We start from the raw sequence: 21,956 nt of genomic DNA, 5'->3' as shown, positions 1-21,956 counted from the left end.
CCATTGATTTTACATTTACCTTCCTTGCTTTTCAGAAACTCCATCATCTCTCATCATTCACATCAGGGTGCCTTCTTCTCAGACATGAGTCATAATTTAGGTAGTGAAATTAATTACATACCTAAAAATGAAGGGGACAGAGTAAATGTTCCTCCTTGTGTACTGCACTAGTAGTCTTTCATCTACCAAAAAGTGTACTGCAGGCTGGGAGAGACTTTCCTAAGGTTTGTACGGGTTTTTCAAAATTCTGGGGGGACAGTCAACAAGAAAAGCACTAGAGCTGGAAGACACACCTTCCTTTTTCTCTTGGGAGCTCACATTCAAATATAAATTATTCCCTTTTTTGACTAAGCAAAAAAAAAAAAAAAAAAATTAGGCTTTCTTATTTACATTTTGAAGGAATTCTCTCCTTGCAGACATTCTGATATACAGATGACTGGATATGCACTTAAAAAAAAAACACAAGTTAAAGAAAGCTGCCCCCACCCATGGTCATTTGAGATGGTAGCCCCTGAGATTTCAAGCATGAGTCATCTCTATTTTTCATTTTCATTGTGTAATAAAAATGCTTTGAGGGTCAATAAACAGTAGGAACTTTGGGAGCAAGCATAGTTTAATCTTTTGCACAGATTTACAGTATCTTCCAGTGAAAAAGAGATTATGTTTTTTGTATGTTTAGATTTTACTGTAGTCTTAATGCAAAACTTCAGCAGTCTATCGCTTGGTTCATGTTGAACCTACCCCATTAGTTTCTAGCTAAACATACGTAGATTAATTTCTAAGTATTCATCATCTGTAGATCTACACGTGGAATTCCCAAGTTGTAACAAGACAGGACTACATACTGCAACTTTTTGCTTGAACTGACTTTAAACTTTTTGTGACTGAACTTGCTTTCTGCTACTTTCATGTGCTTTATGGTAGACTGAGATATCCTTAGGGTACATTTCTGTTAATAACATTATTTGGCATTTTCTATCAAGGAAGGCAATTTTACTGCCTTACTGTGTCATAACAGTTCTTTGATTTTTATCTGCACTTCAAAGAGGAAGTGATGTGACCAAACAAATCCCACTACATTTTCTCCTACAAGGCAAAGTGCACATACAAGTTTTTAGACTTAACAGCTCGAAACACTATCTTGTTCAAAAGTACTCTGAACATAAACATTCATACTAAGACAGGAGAACACAGCAGAAACAAGCACAATTCTTCAAGACTTCTAAAAAAAAATACGCAGGAAAAAAATACCTCTGAAACAGTTTTGAACACCAAAGTTTTGAACTTAACCACCCCCCAATAAACGTACAGACACATTTATTACGCTTATTTACAGACATGAAAGTATTTAAGGTGTACAGTTTCAGAGGCAGAAGTATTTGATGTTCTTAGTCCAGAATACCCAAGTAGCTTTTGCAAAGCAGCAGAGGGGTAGAGGATCACACATTCCAGGCCTGAGCTGGAACCGGGTCTGGCCAAGGAGCTGTGTAACCACATTATAGTGGTACTACCACGCCCTACCCCTCAGCAAAACATCCTGCACAGGACAGCTGGGCGCTAGCACAGCCACAGAGCTTCCTGAAAGGAATTTGTTCAGATCCTGACAGTCTGGAAGAAAAAAAAAGTGTGTGACTATTTGCAGCAAAGCACACAGCTTTGATGGCATGACTTTTTATTTAGCTAACTGGATAATTCTGAGTATGAATAAAGCAGCAATCACAGTAGCAACTGCAGAAGAAAAACTCTGCAGCCCTAGACTAAACAGACAGTAAAGTGGTCTCAGACAAATTCTGAAGGAAGTTTCAAGAGGAAACTGATGTTGTTGACCATTCTTTCAACTTATTTTTAGGAACTTTTTGTTCTGAAAAAGGGACAGAAAAATCCTTAGCATGACACAGCATATTGCAACAACAATTCATGCTAGTAATTAAAAAACCCTAGTAATTTAGTTTAATAACAAATGCAACAATACTCAAAAAGCTAACATTGTCAGAAAATGTTTCTAATTCAACTTAAAAATACACAGTCCCCACTTCAAGTCTATTAGATTGATCCTTACAGTGATAGGAGGACAAAGTTCCCTGTTGGAAGTTTTGAGTAAGGGTTATTTAAGTGCCCACTCTCCAGTTATTGTCAATCTTGCTGCTCACTAGCAGACACAAAAAACAAGTCACTTTACTTTGAACACAACTGCAATTCAAATGTTTCTAGGTAAGCAGGTTGATAAACTCACAAAAAATCTAAAAAACCCCCACATTAAATAGTGAAAGTGCTAGGCCCTCTAAGTTACAAACAGACCACTCAATCCAAAACTCTCCTGGCTCGGTAATATGAGCTTTGTCAGCTGTTGGTTGTCAATGCCATTCGTACAATTGCAAAACACTACCTGCTCCTTGAAAACATGGAACAGGGCATTCAGATGCTGTACTTTAGGTCAGGGGATACCACTAGAAGTTACATTATCATTTTCAATTTTCACCTCAGTTTTATGTTCTGAGTACCTTCAGGAGTTTGAATGATGTAACATGCCACCAAAAGCATGCCAGACAAAAAGTTTTCATGTGTACTCTTGGTTAAATCTGGGATCAGACTGCTTTTAACAGCCTCAACTGTAAAACTTCAGCAACCAAATATTCAAAGCTTACCTTTCTGAAAGATAAATCTAGTTAATGCTATGCAAGTTACCAATGTATTTCTCATTTTCAGGTACCTAGGAAAACTATAAACTAAAAGGGGTAATACATTACAAATTTATCCAACTGTTTGCTCTGTCTGAGGAACACCAATGAATCAACTTACAGAAACAGGCAACAGAAACCTTATCCACCATGGCCTTTCAAGGAATAATACATCCTCCCTTTACCTTTTCATCCAATGTCTGAACACAGACCATGACCCAGAAAGGTGGGAAAACAGCTGGTGTAATAACATGATCAGGACAGAGTCTTACACAGAACAGTCAAAAATAATTGTATGTGATTATCATTGATCAAACCACCTTTGAGCATTCAAATAACCCGAACTCATTCAAGGCTGGAATGAGGTTCTTTCTTCAGTTATGCCTGACAGAAACTGCCAGGTGTTTATCCTCTCTGCTCCTAGTCAAGTTTATGGAACACTCCACAATCACCATAAAGCATTCTGCATAGCTACTGTTATTGAAAGACATGCAAGAAAAACAGGCCTGAAAGACCAGCCAGATGGAGAACTGGCAATCCCAGAATGGCAAAAAGTAGTATACAAGGAGGAAAAAACTATGCTCTGCATAGTTTTCTAAGGCATAACCTTGCTCTGAGGCCTGTTCCAGCTCCCACAATCTCACCCTGCTTTTTACTTAAGCACAGCAAACGTAGTTTCACCTTCCAGTTGTTCCTCTTGCCTGTGGCAATACATTTCATAAGGAAAGCACTTTTGACCATGTTGTTCAAACAGAGGAGCTCATAAAAATGCAGAAGTATTTGCATGCTTATGAAATAAGCAGATAATCCATTTTCATAATGAAAATTAAACACACCTATCAAACAAAGGCACAAAATCAAGGCTATCAAGTTCAGTATTGATTTACTCTAAGTAAATACACAATATGAATAAGCAGCACATAAAATTGCCTTCATGGAAAGTAATGTGCAAAATGACAAACTAATGGGATATTGTGAGCAGATAGAAACTACTCCATCCTTCCTACTTCTACATCTGGTGCAAAAAGACCACGGACACCACAAACAAAGATCTCTTCCTTCTTTTTAATTTTTCTTTATATTTTTGTATCACTTTGCTGTTAGTTGACGTTACCACTAACTGCTTACTCTTCTACATAACATTCAAAGCTATAGAAAATACTGTTGTAAAACTACATTTTACCTATACAGTATTGCAATTCTTTTAGTATCTGCATTTTCATTGTGTAAGAAAACCACAACAAAAAGTGCCATATTAGGAATAGAAAAGAGGTTAGAAAGGTTAGTATTCGAAGCAATTTTTAGGACACAACAGAACTTCAACAAATTACTTCACTGATTTGACATAAACATGACCTCAGTGTAAGTGAGACTCCAAATGAGAAGTGAACAGGGCAACAAGGGGGTTGGTTCCCTGAGTCTTCAAGTTTAGGCTCATGGCAGGTGACTGAATGCAGATCTGGACTGTGGTGATCTCACCTGGGCTGCACTGGCTGTTCCCCTGGGCTGCAGAGTCTGCAGGCAGCCGGTCACACACAACCTGTAGCTGCACAGGCTGTCTGACACCGCTCCCGATTCAGTGCCACAAAGTACCACTGCCAGGAGGAAGTGGTCGCCTTGGTTTAGTTCTGCTGACACACAGTTCTGTTCTTTGCAAGAACTTCAAGTAAGCCTGAAAACAGAACTACAGCACAAAAAGGAGCTACTGCTGAACAAAGTAGCCTCTACCTATTTGTTGCTGCCCCAAGCTGTCCCCTCCTTTTGCCAGGAGCCAGAGTGAGAGTGCTGGCTGCAGCCTTTGCAAGCTTAGTGTGTCCATGGAAGTGTATTAATGGGGAAAAAAAAGGCAACCAGCAGCTGTACCATGGTATATAACCTCCTTTTATCTTTACCAAAAGCCAAAAAAACCCCAACCCAAGCCCAACCCCCATACCTAGACACTTTTAAAAATTTTATTGCAGATTAATTTTATACACTCCAAAATACTTTTAATAGTCATAAATTTTTACTCGTGGAAGGTCAGGAGTTTGTAATCTTCCTAATCCAAAGTGGCTGTATGGTAGCTGGCTGCCAAGTTGTCAGCTTAAGCTATGAAACAAACGCCCTCATTCATAAATTTTTGGGATTTTGCTGTGAGCCAACCAACATTCAGCTGTGATACGCTCTGTCCAGCTCCTCACACTGAACGGGTATATTTGAAATAGTGACATTTCATAGGCTGCTCAACTCCTCTGGCTACCAAGACAAATAAGAGAATGACTCACTGTGTATTCTACTTATCATGTGCTTTAGGTAAACTGAACTTAATATTATATTTTCCAAAACTATTGCACATATGACTGCTGGGGAGGAAACAACAAAGTACTCACTGGATCACTTAGACAAGGTGAAGAGTTTCAGTAAATCTGATCAGTTACATCAATCTGCCTTTTTTTTTTTCAGACAGATACTTGCACCCTCTTACCAGCAAGGACCACACAGGTTCCATGTATTCTTACCAGCTTCCTTCAGCCCTACCCACTCAACAGGACACTGATGTCAGCACACATTTAAATATGCAAAGACTCCTTCTGCTATATGTGCTACCTGCCATAAATATGTGCAATAAAATGGTGAACTACAACACAGGGTGAAGTTAGAGCAAACACTCTGTAGTACCTGCCTAACTTGACAGCAGTGAGTGCTCTTTGTATTTCACTGTGAGGAACTGACAGTCCTCGTTATTTACAGTCTAATGTTTCTCTAAATACATCCTTCTTAGCGTTCTTTTTGGTTCCAGTTTACAGTGGCTCCTAGTGCACAGAAACAGACCTAATAAATAAATTACTTTTTTGTAAATTATAACATCTCCAATCAAGACTTGTAGCAAGATAAGCAATCACTATATGAACACGAAAACGTATTTACTTTGAGAAAGTTCTTATATTAGCAAACACTGTGGAATAGGAGGCTTGCTATTGAGCTGAGTAAGCTGGATGTAGAACAGGCAACTCAGCTGCTCAGTCTCCAAAAACACAGCACACCTTTAGCTTTTCACTTTGTTTCAGGCTATTCAGTGCATTTTATCCTGAACCACAAGAGATATCTCTTATGTTACACCTCCTATAAAAAATTCAAGCACAGGAATTAACAGGTGTGTGTGGAGAACAGAGAGATGATGGAATGAAGGACACCAGGCTCCTCCAGTGGCTACAGCAGGCTCGTGGTGAGAGCTGCCTGCACTGGGCATAGAGTCCAAGGGTCTGTAGCCAGGGGCCTTTGGGTGCCACAGTAGAACATGGACATGCTGGAAAACAATCACAGGAGAAGCTATCAGATATATCAGCACAGCAGTGTTTCTGTCTGTAAAAGCATCTGTGCAACTGAGGATAGTAAAAATTCACTTGCACTAGCACACTGTTGAAGCAAACCTAACACAAGTGTTAAGGCTGTTCTTCCTGTGATACATGACAACGATTTTCTGGCAGCTGTGAAGGAAGTGCCTTAGGGCACACAGGTGCTCCACAGAAATCAGTTATTTGCTTTGTATTTCTTTTCCAAGAACCTGAACTGGGAAAAACAAAATAAACATGCTTAAAAACTACCAACAAAGAGGAGAATTTCTCTTTGTGGTATTACATACTTAGTATTATAATGTATTCAGTTCCTCTCTATGCCAATATTTTTCTTCTCTGAGCAGGATTTCTGCAATTAAGGCCCTTAAAAAGGCTTTAGGGTCACTTACCAAGAAGGACAGTTACACAGCTGTTTTAGGGGCTACTCTGACAATGAGCTGAGTAGGTGGATACAAGGGATGTATCAGTTACAGCAGTGCCAAGGTGAGCAGAGGCATGGCTAAAAATACAACTATTTGGGGATGGGAGGAAATACTTCATGAAATCATCATCAGCATGTGGGTTATTGACTTTTTTTTTTTTTTTAATCGTGATGTTTAAAGGTCAAAAATTTCAGCACAGAAATTAAAGTGTTCAAGCTCTCACTCCCCAGTAACCCCCACCCCAGTGATGCCAAACCACACGTGGGTGTGTAATGGGCACTGCTGACAGCACCAGAGCCCAGCCATGCACCCACAGCACACTCACAGACTGCCATAGAAAAGCAGCAGTCAGTGAGAACCTTAGCTAAAGGCACTACTGCCACTCCAGTTACTTCTCTAAAGTTACATAGTAAACAGCCAAACAAGCAGCTGTATAAACTGGATATTGAATTGCTGAAACTGAGCCACTGCATGTACAAAGGAAAATGTCAGTGAAGGTGTGGTGCAGGATGCCACCCTTTCACATTACTTCAATCCACTTCCGTGTCCCCCAGCATATAAGTGAATTATGCTTAATGAATGTGAAATTTAAAATGCTATGCAATTGGGTGAAGTGCATTGCCAAGTGGAAAAAAGATCAGAATACACTATACTACTACTACTTTCCCTTTAAAATGCGTTGCACTGTCTTGTAAAATAGCTTAAAAACACCCAAACAAAAACCAGGTCTGCTGTACAGATCTAACAAGTACTTTTGCCAAACACAACCATTAACTAAATGTCAAAACTTTTACATGTTGAACAGGCTTATACTACAGCAAAGGAAGGGGGTAGGGTAAATGTGTCATCAACAGGTATTTTAAAAATAAAGCATTCATTTAAGTTTAAATCATTTTTTAAAAAGAAATCATCTGAACACAAGCATTTCTGTAACTGTCTTGGTATTGCTCACTTACAATATTACTTTCTGTAGTAAGGGGAGTTAGAACAGAACACCACTTCAGTGTCATTAAAATGATAATTCAAACATCTCTTAATTAGTACAAGCTGTAAGAGAACAAGTACTGGGATGTAATGTGCTATTTTAAGTCTGTCCTTGCAATGTTAACTTGTTTCTAATTTCAGAGTCTTTCAAGCATAGGTTATTTTTTAAATTGATATCTATATCAATATTCTACCTGCCATCATACAACTATGCTATAAAACATTCCTGATTATCAGTGTTTAGAAATAAGGGCATTTTCCCTGTACACTAACAAAAGTGATGAGCAAAAATCATGAGATGAGCTGCAGCATCATTACAGTTTCAAGTAAAACAGATGTGCATACAGGTCTTCTGCTCTGGGTTTTGACACTTAACAGCTGCCATTGCCAGACCAATGAATTTATAATAAGAACTTAAAAAGAAATATAAACCTGTAAGGAAAGTTACAGGTATGCTTTTAAAAAAAGATGCTCTACTGATGAAGCAGTAATGTACTATAAGGAATCAATAGTCACATCAATATACTTTGAAGGAAATCCCAGAAATCCTAGTTCATTAGTTTTGTCCTCACTGAGCAACAGTGGTATTCAAGTATAACAGATTTAAGTCTCGGATTTAAAGTGCTAACTAAGGATCCACCTTGGATCACTTTAAATCCGAGACTCTTAATTCTGTGATAATTGGTGGATCACTTTATCTCTGCCTTGGAGATAAAGATATCTCACCTTGAAGCCTGGTGAACTCCCAGATGTACAATATCCCTTGATTAACTGTACTATAAAACCCATGCAAAAATTTATTTTTTAAAAAATAATTTCTCAATATCTAGGATTCCTTAAAATCACTTTACTGAGATGAAAAGTACCCTTCGATTTCAGGGGCAAGTTCAAGAGCTTAGTTCTATCTGAAGCAAAAAAAAGAAAAAAGGAAAACAATTCCTCACATCCTTCACATTACACGGCTGTTACTCCAAATGGAAAGCAAATAAAATGCACACTGACTTTTTGAAGCGGCAGCATTTGCTCCAACCTCACATCCATCCTAAGCAATTCATGCACTCAAACTTTAAAAATCATCCATTATACAAACTGATTATCTGACAACATAATGGCTAAAGGAAAACACTTCCCATCCCTCCCAGTCCCATGCCCACAATCACCTTTCCTTGCTTGTTCTGTCCCTCCATTTCCCAACACTGCCCGTGCTATTTATTTCCTTACTTAAAAATGGTTCAATGTGCCTTTGAGGTTTCTGCTATATTTGGGATCATCTTAAATAACTCTCCAGACAATTGTACCATCAGGCCTTGCACTCAGACACTCCATGTATCGCAGCTCTGCAGGCTCATGGCCTTAACCAACCTGGTTCTGGACATTGCCAGGGTTGGGGCATCCACAGCCCTCCTGGGCAGCCTGGGCCAGTGTCTCACCACCCTCACAGTAAACAAGAAGTTGATGCCAGCCCCAGCTCAGTCCTGACTCAGAAGCTACTCTGGGCTGTGGTGGCACAGGTCAGCAGCAGCACAGTAACCTGAACAGGAGACAGGCTCCCTATCTAGGGCAACAACAACAGCATGAGGAATTTCCACCCCCACCACTCATTCCTAACCTCTGTCTCACGCACTTGGTCAGGTAAATAATGTTATGCACACCTGGCACACAGTCGAAGCTGTATCTTGATTATGACTGCACTTCATATGCAGTACTAGGTAGGAACTGATAGCCCTGATAAAAGTGGGGCAGGGAAAGCAGAGCTGCTGTAGTTTATTTAAGTTCTGCCCAACCACTTTTGTTGATCCCAGTGCAGATCACACTAGGTACTTTCTGCAGAGAAGGAAACAGACAGCAGCTCCTAGGCAATACTGGCCACTGGCCAAATCATCTTCCATGCAGTATCTTTTTAGCTCATGTCCATATAAAACAAGCAAAACCAACTCTCAGCTCCAGCATGTCCAGGATTAAGGCAAGGTCCTCCCCATGCACCACTCAGACCACAAAGAGTGGTGTGAGAAAGGGCCTTGGTGCTGTCAGGCTCCACAGGCACCAGAGATCATTGGAGAAACCCGTCACACCACTTCAGTGTGTGCTCTACTTCCAGTGCAATGCAGGTTACCCCTAGTGAGTGGCCACAGAAAGAGTAACCAGTGCTGCACTCAGCATTCACGTGCATGTGCCTACCTACAGAGCTCAACATTTTGAAGAAACATACAGCTTCTAGGAGTGCCAGCAGACTATGGGCAATCCGAATTTCCCTCCCCCACCAGCAGCAAAAACAATAATGAAACAAAAGCAACAGCAAAGTACTAATAATCCCTATCCACTGCAAACATAGCTCTACCAGCAGAGGAGGAATACTTTCTTAAGCTTCCCTTCTGTACAGCTAGCCTATTCCAAATAGAAATGTGAAGGGCAGCAATCCCAGTTACAGGGAGAAGAGGAGGAGACTTTAGAACAAAGATGAACACCAAAGCAGTCACTCTGCAGCTGCTCCAGAAGGTAGGAAAATTAAACAGCGTGGACAGCTTTTGAGATAGGCCTTCCACAAAAAAGGTTGAAGACATTGCACCATCTAAACAACAATCCAATCTATGAACAAATGGAACAAAACCATAAATTTTGTTTCTCAGGAAATTGCTTTGCTCCTTCCATGCAACTTCCCTCTCTCCTGAGAAAACAAATGCCCTGAAGCACAGTGACCACATGCTTATTTGAGTATACAATGAGATTTCCCTTAATGATTAACTCCAACTCTTTTTTAGTTTAAGTAATGCCTTACTCAGAAGGGTTTTCTTATAAATGAGCACTCATTCATTTGTCATGTTAACTACCTAACTCTATTTATCATTAACTTCAATATATTTTGCATGTTTACTTCACTCAAGCTGCTGTTTGGTATTTAATTTGAGTATTAACTTCATTTACAACAGTGTAAAAGACTGCACCTATTTTATATATATAGATATATACCGTTACATCACCTGGCATATGTTTGTAACCAAAGCCTTGCCATAGTAGGTTGTTCCAAAGTGGTTCCTCTGGTTTTATAGAAGGGCTGAGGCATCGCCCTTGTGTTAGGAGATGTTGTCACCTGCTGAACTCTGCTAATTTATTATGCTGAAAATTTATAGCTGCTGCTGTTGGATTATTCAATGAGCAGCCAATGGGCAGTGCCATTGCTGGTGGTGCATGTTCCAGACGGCATTAAAGGTAACACACGAGCGAAGTATGCATGAGATGCAAACATGTAAATAATGAACACCTCCTGAAACCCCCACCATAGCAGGCTCTGGGGGGACATCGTCTGTTTCAAGTTTATACAGTTCTTTAGTTTAAGACGACAATGAAGGGGAACTGGTAAATACAAAGAAACGAGAGCTATGTTATAAATGCATTAAGTATTTTCCAAAATAACTTTTATGTGGAAATATTTAAGGCTTCTGTAGAATTGTATTAAAACACAAAATTTTTATGCATGCACAAAGAGCAGAAGAAATAAAACATGAAATCGAACGTCCTTTCAGAGACTGTGGAACTTCACAGTTAGTCTGAGATGATAAATTCCAAAGATTCACTTAAAGTATCACTTAAGTATCACTTAAAGAAAAAAACCCATATGTTTCTAAGGTCTATCTGCAGCTTTATTTGCTCATCTTTGCACTTGAAATTAGCAAGGCTACAATTGCAAGGTCGTCTATAATAGTAAATGACAACACCAATCATATTCTTATTTCTATGCTGCAACACTCCAAGATGCAAAACATAACCAAGCAAGGACCAACATTATCCTTACCCTGACAATCATCTTTTACCACCATCAGGGACTTCAACCATCCATTTACTTTCTATAAAACATTCCTTGACACCAAATTTCTCTGTAACCTCCATCTATATTTACTGAGCATCCTCACTGAACTATTTTGTACTATCACTCCTTTTTTCCCTAACATAAATGTTTCACATTTAATTTTTTTTCCCAAATGCTATACACTATAAAGCTAAATGCTACAATTATTTCATTAAGGGACTGGGCAAAGGGCAGCACTGAATCAGGAGAGGTCTGTGCAGTCAGGGTGGGGGAGCCAGGCAGTGCACATACACTTGCTTTTCAAATAAGCTTCAAAAATCCACAAAAGGGATGTTCTAGAACACCAAAAAGCAAAATATATCACAGAGGAACACGACAACAAAAATATTCAGCCAGTTTCTTGCTTTCCTTTAACAGGTGCTTTTGTGACGTCGAGCAGAGAAGCATGCGCTGAGCAGTGAATCACCTCTCCTGATCAGCATCAGCCCATCTCCCGAGCCCAGCCTCCTCCCCTGCATCCGGGCGGGGGGTGGGGGGGCTCTGGGGGCCGGAGAGCTCCGAGGGAGGCCAGAGCCCCGCCGAGGCACCGGGCAGGGCACCGGGCAGGGCCCCGGGCAGGCCCAGGGAGCGGCCGGGGATGAGTTCCCGCCCGGCGCGGAGCGGGAAAGTGGCGGGCGGCAGGTCCGGCTGCCGGCGGCAGCGACCGCGCTCGGCCCCTCGGACTGCGGGCGGAACGGGGAACGGCGAGAGGCGCCGGCGCTGCCCGGGAGCTGCGGGGAAGCCCTGGAGAGGAGCCCCAGCTCGGGGCGGCGCTGGGGCGGGCAGGGGCGCTCCCGCCCGGCTTCACCCCGGGCCGCCAGCACGACCCCCGCGCGGCACTTCCAGGCGGCCTTTCCCCGCCGCCACCTGCTCCGGGCAGCGGCCGGGCCAGCTCCTGCCCAGCCGTACCGGGGCGCCGAACCCCGGCGCATCCTCTCGGCCCGTCCCCCACCGAGCCACGGCCCCGGGGACGGACCTGACCCCGTGTAACCCCCACTCTTTCCCCGGCTGACCCGGCCGCCTCGGCCCCTCCGGAAGCCCCGCGGGCCCCCCTCGTGCGCGGGGCGACCCTCCCGCCCCTCGCCGCTCCCCAGATGCTGCGAAGGGGAAGCAAGGGGAGCGGACCGGCTCTGCCCCATCCCATCGCACCCCACTCCATCCCATCCCGTCCCCTCCCCAGCCTTCCCGCCGCGCAGAGCCCGCACTCACCGCGCCCAGCTCCGGCGCTGCCGGCAGAGATCACAACGGTACCGGCCACGGTACCGGCTGCTAAAATGGCTGAGGGCGCGGGGGAGGAGCGAGCCCCGCGCCGCCGCCGCCAGGGCCGCCCAATCCTCCCTCCCTCACTCCGCCACCGTGACGCCACCGGGGAAGGGGCGGGGGCGGCCGCGGACCCGGGCCCTGGTCAGTGCTGCCGGCGCGTCCCGAGGTGACCCCGGCGTTCGCAGGCTCATGAGGGAGTGACACGGGACCCTGGCCTGCGGGCAGAGCTCGGTTAGCGCGGCCCCGCTGGGGGCTTGTTACGGTTTCGAGGCTCACGGAACAGGCCGCGGGGCAGGCGGACCTACGGGCGCACGGCAAAAGCTACTCCAGGAACCCCAGCCCCGACCCCTGGGCACAGCCTCCCGGGCAGGCTCCAGCTGGAAGCAGCAAGGCCGCCAGCCCGGATCTTTCAGGCTGGAACAGAGGTTTGTAACCCAGTTTTGCCTCCTGACAGTCTGGAGACCACCAGGCCCAGTCGGAGGCCCCTTTGGTCTTTACTCAGAACACAAGAAACGGGTTTCAGCAGCAGTGCTGACGAGAGCAACTGGGATTACTCACAGTGCGGTTCAAAAAGCCAGAGGCTACAAATATCCCCATGATTCATGCAAGAGTTTGCCAGATGGTTTTAGCTGTTTTCGAGTCTAAGGCTTCTTCAGCAAAGAAGAAAATAACGTGCTTCTGACAACACCACTTCTTAATAAGAAGTGTAAGGGAAGAGGAAACATGCTATGCTCCATCTATGCCGAGCAGAAGTCCAGCAGGATCCTCCCCCGCCCCATATGGAGTGGGACCGAGTGTAAAAAACGAAATTGGCATACATTACTTAGTCATTGCTATATTTGGTAACAAGTTTGCTTCCATAAAAGACAACACCTTGCAGGAGTCGAAAATGTTCTGGCAACAACTGCATATGCAATGTGGATGTAATATTTAATAATTCTCAGAGAAGCAAAAAGCACATCACTTCCTTGGATAGAGGCTGAGCTGAATCACTGTGTGGGTTTTGCTGTTTGGACTTTATGACACTTGGGGCAGTCTGTTATACTCTCACTTTGTTTTAATTTGTTTCAAACCCCATTGTTTTTCTTAATGTTACGTCATCACTAATGAGAGAACCTGGATTGCACAAGATGCCCCAAGCCATATCTGTTTCATGCAGATTACCTTTTTGATCTAAACTCCCTAAATACTTAGAAAAGGTTGGGCAAACCAACTTGCCACAACTTTTTTTTTTCCAACTAGAGCACTGACACAGCCTATTTTCTAAATCTTTGTCATAAACAACAAATGGGCAAGAAAACCTACTTGTAATTTATTCCAGCTATTTTGTACTTCTTATAGTCTTAGATTTTGAATTAAGTGAGTATGTGGGTAAGGAAGCATGTCTTGTGCCTAAGCCAGCTGAAGCACTGGAATGGCCACACTGGATAATGCTGTTCCCAATGAGGACTTCTGCAGCTTAGAGACCTTTAGCTAGAAGTAGCCTATTTCTGCTCTTGATAAACAATGGAAAAGAAATCCATTCTCTTTCTTAGTCCTATAAGCTTCCAGCATCTACAGCTTGATGTCATTACACAGTCTTAACTTCTTGCTGGGTGGAAATCACTTCTGTATGTTCCGTGCAATCCGCCTGGTATTTCCGTATGATGTTCCCTGACTTTTGCATTTGTTAACCATTCTCTCTTCTCTCTCTATGCCACTCCTTGTTTTGCAACACAGATTTGCAACACAGATTCCTTGCATTACTACTGTATTCATCTCTCTTCTAGGCTGACAAGTCTCACATTTTCCAGGTGCAGTTTCACAGTACCTCCAACAAGTCGGAGCTTCCATCTCTCTGCTGCAGACTGAATGTCCTTGCTCCCACATGGATTTCAGGTGCTTCAGGTTGTGCACTTCTGCTGAGTGTAACTCTCCCTTGCCTCTCCCTTTATGCCCTACCTGCTGGAGATCTCACCAAGCCATGGGACTGCCTCATCAACCTCTTCTTGGCCCTGGGCAAGCTGGCCCTGTGTGCCACAGGAAGAAGCTCTGTGGGGAACCCCAATGCCTGCACTTTTTCTTGTCTGCTCCTGTCCCCAGGCCAGGCACCACTGACTGATATCCAGGCCTCAGTGGTGTTGTTGGGGATGCTCCACAAAATACTTTATCTGTTTCAGAAGGATGAACATCTAGGTCAAACTAATAATTTCAGCAAAGTTGGAAACAAATTTTGATTAATTACAATTAAGGAAAAAATATAACCTGCCATGTTATCATTAGAAGAATGAGTCCAAAAATTATACTTACTACAGACAGGGTGTCCAGGTGAAGAGTCAAATACGCCTTGTTTTGTTTTGTGGAGGATTTAGAAAGAGGACCATGGGAAACCTTTCCTGCAGCTACAGGTATGCAAATGCCTGCCTGATTTTCATAGGATTTACTGATGTAGAATATGCTCTTTTGTTTGTCATAAGATACATTTTCATTTAAACCAGTTCTTTGAAAGACACCAAACATTCTGTTTTGAAAGCAAAGCAGAAACAGATTTACTTGCTCTTTATAAATAAAGCTATGGTTAACTAGTAATTCCCTGAGGATGTATAATACTTCCAAAGGCTTTAAAACAGGAAGTTAAGACAAGGAAGTCTATGGTCAGGAAGCCGACATTCACTACAAGATGTGTAAAATGTCTTTGCAAACTTTAGGAGGAGTCTTCAAACAAAAATTAAAATGATCTTTGTATAACAAAATGTCACAGTATCCTCAAAACCAAATCTGACTGAAAGGATTCTCGTTGTCTCTCGTGTTGCAACTCCTTTGTATCATTCCAGTAAGAAACATCCACCGAAGATCTCTGTGGGATGTGATGAGTGTAGCAGCACTTCCCAGACAGTGAAGTCATTCTGTACTGATGCTGATTTTCAGCCTTATCACAGAGGTCAAAAGAAGAGAAAGGAATCTTGAGGAGAGGCTGAAGCCAAGGCCTAGAAGGTTTCTGTTTTTCACCCACAATTCAGTGCAAGCTTGAAAAGAGTAAAGAGCTTCTCACCTTGTTCCTGATATCAGGAAAGGGATTGCATAATCTTAGCACTTCTAATCTAAGTAATAAATCAATATCTGGAGCCTTGTGGGTTGTTTATTTATATTAGGAGCAGTGACTGATAAAATCAACTATTTCCTAAATACAATCCTGTTTTTCTTCACAGACTGTACAGTTAGAATCAAAACAACAGAAAACAAAATTTGTACACAAAGTGGGCTATTTTGGAGCAAGCAGTCTCTCAGAAAAGTTACCTGAATTTCGTCTCAGGCTGGTAAAGTTCTAGTGTTCCCCTTTCTGCACATTGGACCTCCACATGAACTCTGCCCGTCGGGAGTAACACACTTTTGTGCACTCCAGACCTTTTTAAACTGACTCTTGTGTTTTAAAAGAAAACAAAACCAACATAGCAGTCAGTCATACACATTTGGTGACACAAAGGCTTACTGATATCTCCAAGTAAGTGCATTCCAAGGAGGAATTTCCAGTGGGGGGAACTGAGGGATGGTTGTGAATAAAGAGCAGCATTTTAAGAAAAGGGACTGCTACCAAACGTATGAATTGGTTTTTGGTGCTTTTTGTTCAAACTAGTTCTGTTCTTCCCTTAGTCTTATACAGGAAACCAGATTCAAAAATTATCTACAAATCTGTTTATAACAGTTGTCAAAGAATAAAAATTTCTATATTTTTACATGAAAAATAAAAACCCCTTTGTTGTATCTCCATAATACTGGGCCTTTGGGGGAAGCAGCAGGGGGAATGTAGAGACAAAGTCTGATAGGTTCTCTGAACAAAAAACCTGCAATCAGTTTTGTTCCCCTGATGTACCCAAATATGACTTCTCACTTTGAGTCATTGTGTAGAAAAATGAACCGCAGCTTGCGAGCACTGAACATATACTTGCATGACATGATTAAATCATTGGTTTAAGCCCTATTCCGTGTGTGAAACAGAAACACGTACCTGCTTGCAGACATAGCATTTGTATTTTGCAAAACCATCAGCTTCATTACCTGCTCAGATGTGCGCAGAGGTTGGAGCTACTTTGCTTTCCAGAAGTAATGCCTGACAGTAACACTCTGCCTGCTTAGGCTTCAAGACATCAGAGCAATGAGAGCACACATTTTCTGGTTTTCTCTTTTCCCTGATTCTTTCCTCCAAGTGGGCACTTAGTTATTTACTGATCTTGGGTCAAATCAGCACTCACAGGCAGTTCCAGTGAGAGTGGTAGGGCTGCACACTACCCGAAGCCAAAAGAGAATGTAGTTCTCTTACTGTCCGGTTTATGACAAAACTGAAAAGCCCCACCTGAAGCAGGGCCTTAAAGTATTAGATCACAAATAGGATGCAGTTTGGACCAGGAATTCCTGACTGAAGAGTATACATTTTAAGGAAGGAAAGCAGTATTGACAGATTTCTGCTATGTACCACAATAAATCTAGGGAAAGATGTGGAACTCTAAATTAAATTTTGTTGGTGCCAATAGTTACATGTCTTATCAGCAGAACAATCAGTAGATCACCATAGAAAACAAAATACCTGAAAACAGAACAGACTTCAGAGGAAACTTTGAACAGCCATTGCAAAGAAGACTGAATAGTTAGCACAAAATGAAATATGTTCTATGCCGCTTAGAGACATTCAAAAGAAAGAAAATGAAGTGCTATGGAAATGAAATGTTTCATTTAATTTTTCACAAAATCCAGTCTAAAGTGCATAACCACAGCTAACAGTAGTCAGACATACTACAAAGAGTCCATGAGATTAGGATACATCATGGCTAAAAATATGGCTAAAAATTGTCTTCTTTCAGCATGTTCCATACTCTTCTCACCAGGATCTCTTGAGTCTTACAGTTTCCTTTAAAGGAGTCATAACATTTTAAATATGGTGCCCTAATTTAGTATGAAACTGTTTGGGGAATTCATTAGAGAAAAGACTAGACTTCAGTGAGGACCTTGACCTCAATAGTTTTTCTGTTTACATATGTGATGGCAAAAGTTTTTGACAGGAACAGCAAGGTCAGCTCCTGATACTTTTTTCCGCAATTATTTTTTTCCATTTAGAGCCTAGACAGAAAAAGAAATTACTTGTTCCCCTTAACTTTGTTCAGATTTTTCATTTGAGCTCAATTTTTATAAAAATACGATACTCTTTTTAAAAAAGTAGCAGTAGTCCTAAGCATGTATGTTTGTGGGCTGGGTGCTGCTTCAGCTGCATTTCTGAGGAACATGGAACAGGGAAGAACAACCAATATCCTCTGTGGTGCTCCTGTACATGTTGTTCTCACAGGGAGCATTTGCATGTGCACGTATTCCTCTGGATTTGCACAATGAGAAGTAATGTCGGTAAGGTTAGAATGACTCAATTTACTGCTTATCTGTTTGTAGCCATTCCTGTAAGCCTTGGGGGCAAATACACATCAGTAGATTGCGTGAAGGACAGACATCATCTTGTGTCCAAACCATATTTTGGTGCAGAAAGGAGTACTAAACTCATTTTAGAGTAACTGTCTTCCTGTATAACAATTCACCTATTACACAAAGATTAAATGGTGTGTTTCTTCGGGTTTTGATAGTTTATTTCTTAGAGCAAAAAACCAAATCAACACATAGTCCTTAACACTGACAGACAGAGCTCTTTTCTATACTTAATAATATAAAAACACAGCTGAGAGAAATTCCTAAAACTTATTTGGTGATAGACTGGCAATCTGCTTATATGCAAGCCTTATAAAGTCATCTTGTTATTGTGAACTGTGTTGTGTGATTTTTGGAACATCTGTTTCTGTGGTTGTAAATGCCTATAAAAATCAGTACAAACTAATCCTGCTTTCATCAGATATACTTTCTTTTTGTTTCAGAGATTGCTGTGCCCGGAGGGTAAAATTATGGAGTCACAACAGAGAACTCTAGCCCAAGGACAGAAGTATTGCATATGCTTTAAAGCAAGTAGGTAGCCTTCAAGTACTAAAAATATTCTGTGCATCCTGTCTCAATTCCAGCAAGCCGCCAGTCTGCCCTGACTTGCTCCAGGAGTTCTGCTTCAGCTTGTTCCTGAACTTGTAAGGGAGTCCTTCTACGACAGACTTGCAGCTTCCATTCTTTCATGATTTATGAGACACTGCACCTCTAAAAATCTCATTTACCCAGCTTGTCAAAAAGTCGGGATTTAGCTGGAATTCAAATTATATTCTTTTAATTCTGTCTTTGTGGCAAAGCTTCGAGTCATACCTTGTTTTTTCTAGCACAACCCCTTTCTTCAGAGGCTGATAGATCACTGCACTGTTTCCCATCAGCCCAACACAGTTACTTCCATAGCACTGTGGAACATTGAAAAAGGAACACAAATTCCAGGAGAAATGTCTTTTAAAATGTTATTTATGGACAGTTTGCAGTAGTGGTACAGACTTCTTCAGCAATTTCGACTATTACACTGAACAGTGTAGGAAACGTATATGATTATTTTTCAGCTGGTCACCTTTTTCAGACCCTTTAGGAGTCACCACAAAACATTCCCCACATACACTTTTACCTCTCCCATCCACTTAGATCTGTATAAGCTCTTGCTTACACGAACAAAGATGCCAGAATAACAAGTTCCTACATTTTTAATAGCATTTTTCAGTCAACAGGTCAACATTTCCTTTTCACAGTAACTTCATTGCCAAAATCTTTTGGGTCTAAATTGATCTGTTTCCATTCATAATATTTGTAGAACACAAAACATTTGTGCAAGAAAAAAACAGAAATGTCATATAAAGATGGGAAATGCAGCTTAATGTAAAAAAAAAGTATTTGAAATCTTACTTTAAAAAGTGCTTCCTGTGAGATGAAGGATTTGACTTAGCACTCAGATCTGTAAAGTAAAAGCATTTTTAATGAAGAGTCCAGGTGAAAGTCAGTCTATAATGCTGTGTTAAAGTTAACAAACAAACTCTTAAATGCTTGCACTTGTAACACTGACCTCCCTTTTAGCATCCAAACAGAAGAGAATTCTACTTGCACAATCAGTTTGTCATATCAGTGGCTGCTACCTACTTGTACATGTTGTTCCTCGGGTTTACAATTAACGTCATGTATGCAAGAAATATTAATGGAATATGCTTCATTTGCACAATACTTCTAATGACTGTGCTTTTGTTTCTGTCAGTAGTTCTACTACAGGTTAATTCCTGGAGTCAGTTATTTAATGTATTCACATGACACTATATATGCAAATTGTTTGCAAAAAATACTTGTTATTGTTGTAGTAGCTACAGAAGAAGTAAATGCTTGTGAATGAAGCTGAGTTCTGAAATTCACAGGCCCTGGGGCTGGGGAGGGGAATGGTTGCATTGTAAGGTGTTCTCTGCCCCTGCTACTCTGGTACTCAGAGTCCAACACTTCCCAAAAGCAGACCTCCCTGTTATCTGCCATGATATCTGGCTCCACCGGCCAGCCCAGGTATCAGTATCAGACAGCTGACAAGTACCCTGATAACAGTTTCTTCTTGTTCAGATGAATAGTATCATTTACAGACCTATTTTCTTACCGGACAATGATACTTAAGAAAGATAATGCTAGGGAGTTTCAGCTTTAGCCTGTGCTACCTAGATAATTTAACTCCTTCATTGGTATTCAATGGAAGCATCCTCACATAAAAGACTTGTAGCAGCTTGAGAAAATGAGAAGGCAGTGCAAAAATAGGCAGGGTAACAAAAGGTACATTATATCCACTGGACAAGCAGCCTGAGCAGCTCCATCTCTTTCCAAGTTTTAGAATATTATTTTTCATTACTTCATCCGCCTGTATTATCAGACCTAACAAGAGATGCCTTGCTTATCTCCTCATTATCAAGGATACAAACAGCACTAGGGCTGGTTTTCCTTTAGATGTTATTGATTAGCATTGACAGTAACACCCTTCAGGAGAAAAGGAAGGAGCAGCCCAAGTGTCAGCCCAGGACACCAGAGCACAGCAGTGGCAGCACCTTTTCTCCTCTCACGCACAAGTGAGGGTCAGTTCTGCCTGCAGAGGCTGCTCAGCAAACAGGTCATGTGCAGAGTGTGTAGCACAGGACCAGTGCTAGTTCTCAGAATTTAAAGAGTTGCTTAAAGCAAAGCAGTTACTTCTGTCTTTCTAAGACGTTTTCACACTGGACTTACACATGTTATGGTAAGATCTGAACTCCCCAAATACCAGCTACATGTTGGGCTGGCATAGTAAGTTCATTCCTTCTTATAAGCACACTTCTCATATTATAAGGAATTCTGTAATTTGGAGACAAAGCACATAATAGAACATAATTTTACTCTTTCCCCTTTTTATCTCTGCTGTCTATCAAAGTCTGTTTTATGCTGAGCATTTGACACAAACCTGCTGTGTCTGGAGAATTAAATGTTACACTGACGTTCACTTCCCTTCCCAGAAATGGCTGGCCACAGGAGAAAAGGCCTTTAGACTGAAATATTGCTGTGCAGAGTAAACCAGAATTCCTACGAGCAGCAGAGCTGACAAAACCTTCCAGGTTTTTCATAGACTTGAATCCCTAGCTCTTTTTCTTCCATGTATTCCCTGTTTCATAAGGATAACTTCACATTGCTCAACTAATGCTGTTACTATAAAAGATCATTCAACATTATTCACCATTTCCATGCTAAACCAGGTTGCCATGTGACTGCACATGAAAATCCTGTGTGTCTACAACTTTGACCCAATATCAAATTCTTATCAAAAAAGCAAATTTATAAGGTGAGACGCCCTTTCCTCATAGAGCTTTCATTGTCAAGACTTGAGTCTGTCCTAGTTATCCTGTGAAAGCAGCTTTGTCCAATGCCTCAGGTAGGAATTTCAGATAACAAAACTCACCAACTTGTTCAAGTTTACTCACAAAATTAGATTTGTAAGCAATGCTACTTTTTCATCCTTCTCTGTATTTTGTATAATAATCTCAAATGTTACACACTTTCATACTCTTCTGCAAAGTGCTACAACAGCACTTGAAATGCATGGAGTCCTTGCAGTGAAAATGAAGCACTACAGACAGAAATTACACCCTAATTTCTAAGCATCTCCTTTTACTTTTGCTACTCATTTAATGCTAAAACTATAAATTAATTTCTGAGACTTGTTTCCAGTTTTCACTTTTTTTTACATAGCAAACCCAGCAAATGCTCAATGCTCAATGCAATTTCCATTACCTTACATCCCATGCACAAAATTTAGGACCTTTCAGAATTTATCTTGCAAATAGACATAATTATCTGGGGAAGTTATCACACAAAGCAAAGGAACAAGAATAGGTATTTCCACAGAAAAAAAGACTCCATGAGAACTGCAACAGGCATTTAATGAGCTTCCACTGACTTCAGCAGCACAGGGCTCTGTGCTTACTTGGAGGGAATCAATTTAGATGACTGAAATATT

General features: G+C 41.5%; 1 protein-coding gene across 6 annotated transcripts in view; it reads right to left on the bottom strand.

The window, feature by feature from the left end:
* The window catches only part of ACSL4 (acyl-CoA synthetase long chain family member 4), a 36,940-nt gene extending 24,375 nt beyond the window's left edge, over window positions 1–12,565 (bottom strand). For 2 of the 6 annotated variants that reach the window (XM_082289194.1, XM_082289195.1), the window contains exons 1-2: window positions 8,580–8,604; window positions 20–121 (exon numbers count right to left, since the gene is read on the bottom strand). In XM_082289194.1, the coding sequence (XP_082145320.1) occupies window positions 20–47 (28 nt within the window). In that variant the 5' untranslated portion in view covers window positions 48–121; window positions 8,580–8,604. Of the gene's footprint in view, window positions 1–19; window positions 122–8,579; window positions 8,605–8,640; window positions 8,652–12,472 lie in introns of those variants that run through there. The other 4 variants (XM_082289199.1, XM_082289198.1, XM_082289196.1 and 1 more) reach the window with 4 other exon arrangements.
* Between the last annotated feature and the right edge of the window lie 9,391 nt (window positions 12,566–21,956).

Source organism: Coloeus monedula, assembly GCF_965178545.1.
Source record: "Coloeus monedula genome assembly, chromosome: 12".
Taxonomy (NCBI): Eukaryota; Metazoa; Chordata; class Aves; order Passeriformes; family Corvidae; genus Coloeus; species Coloeus monedula.
Note: the sequence above shows the minus strand (reverse complement) of the source record. Positions and strands in the feature narration are given on the sequence as shown.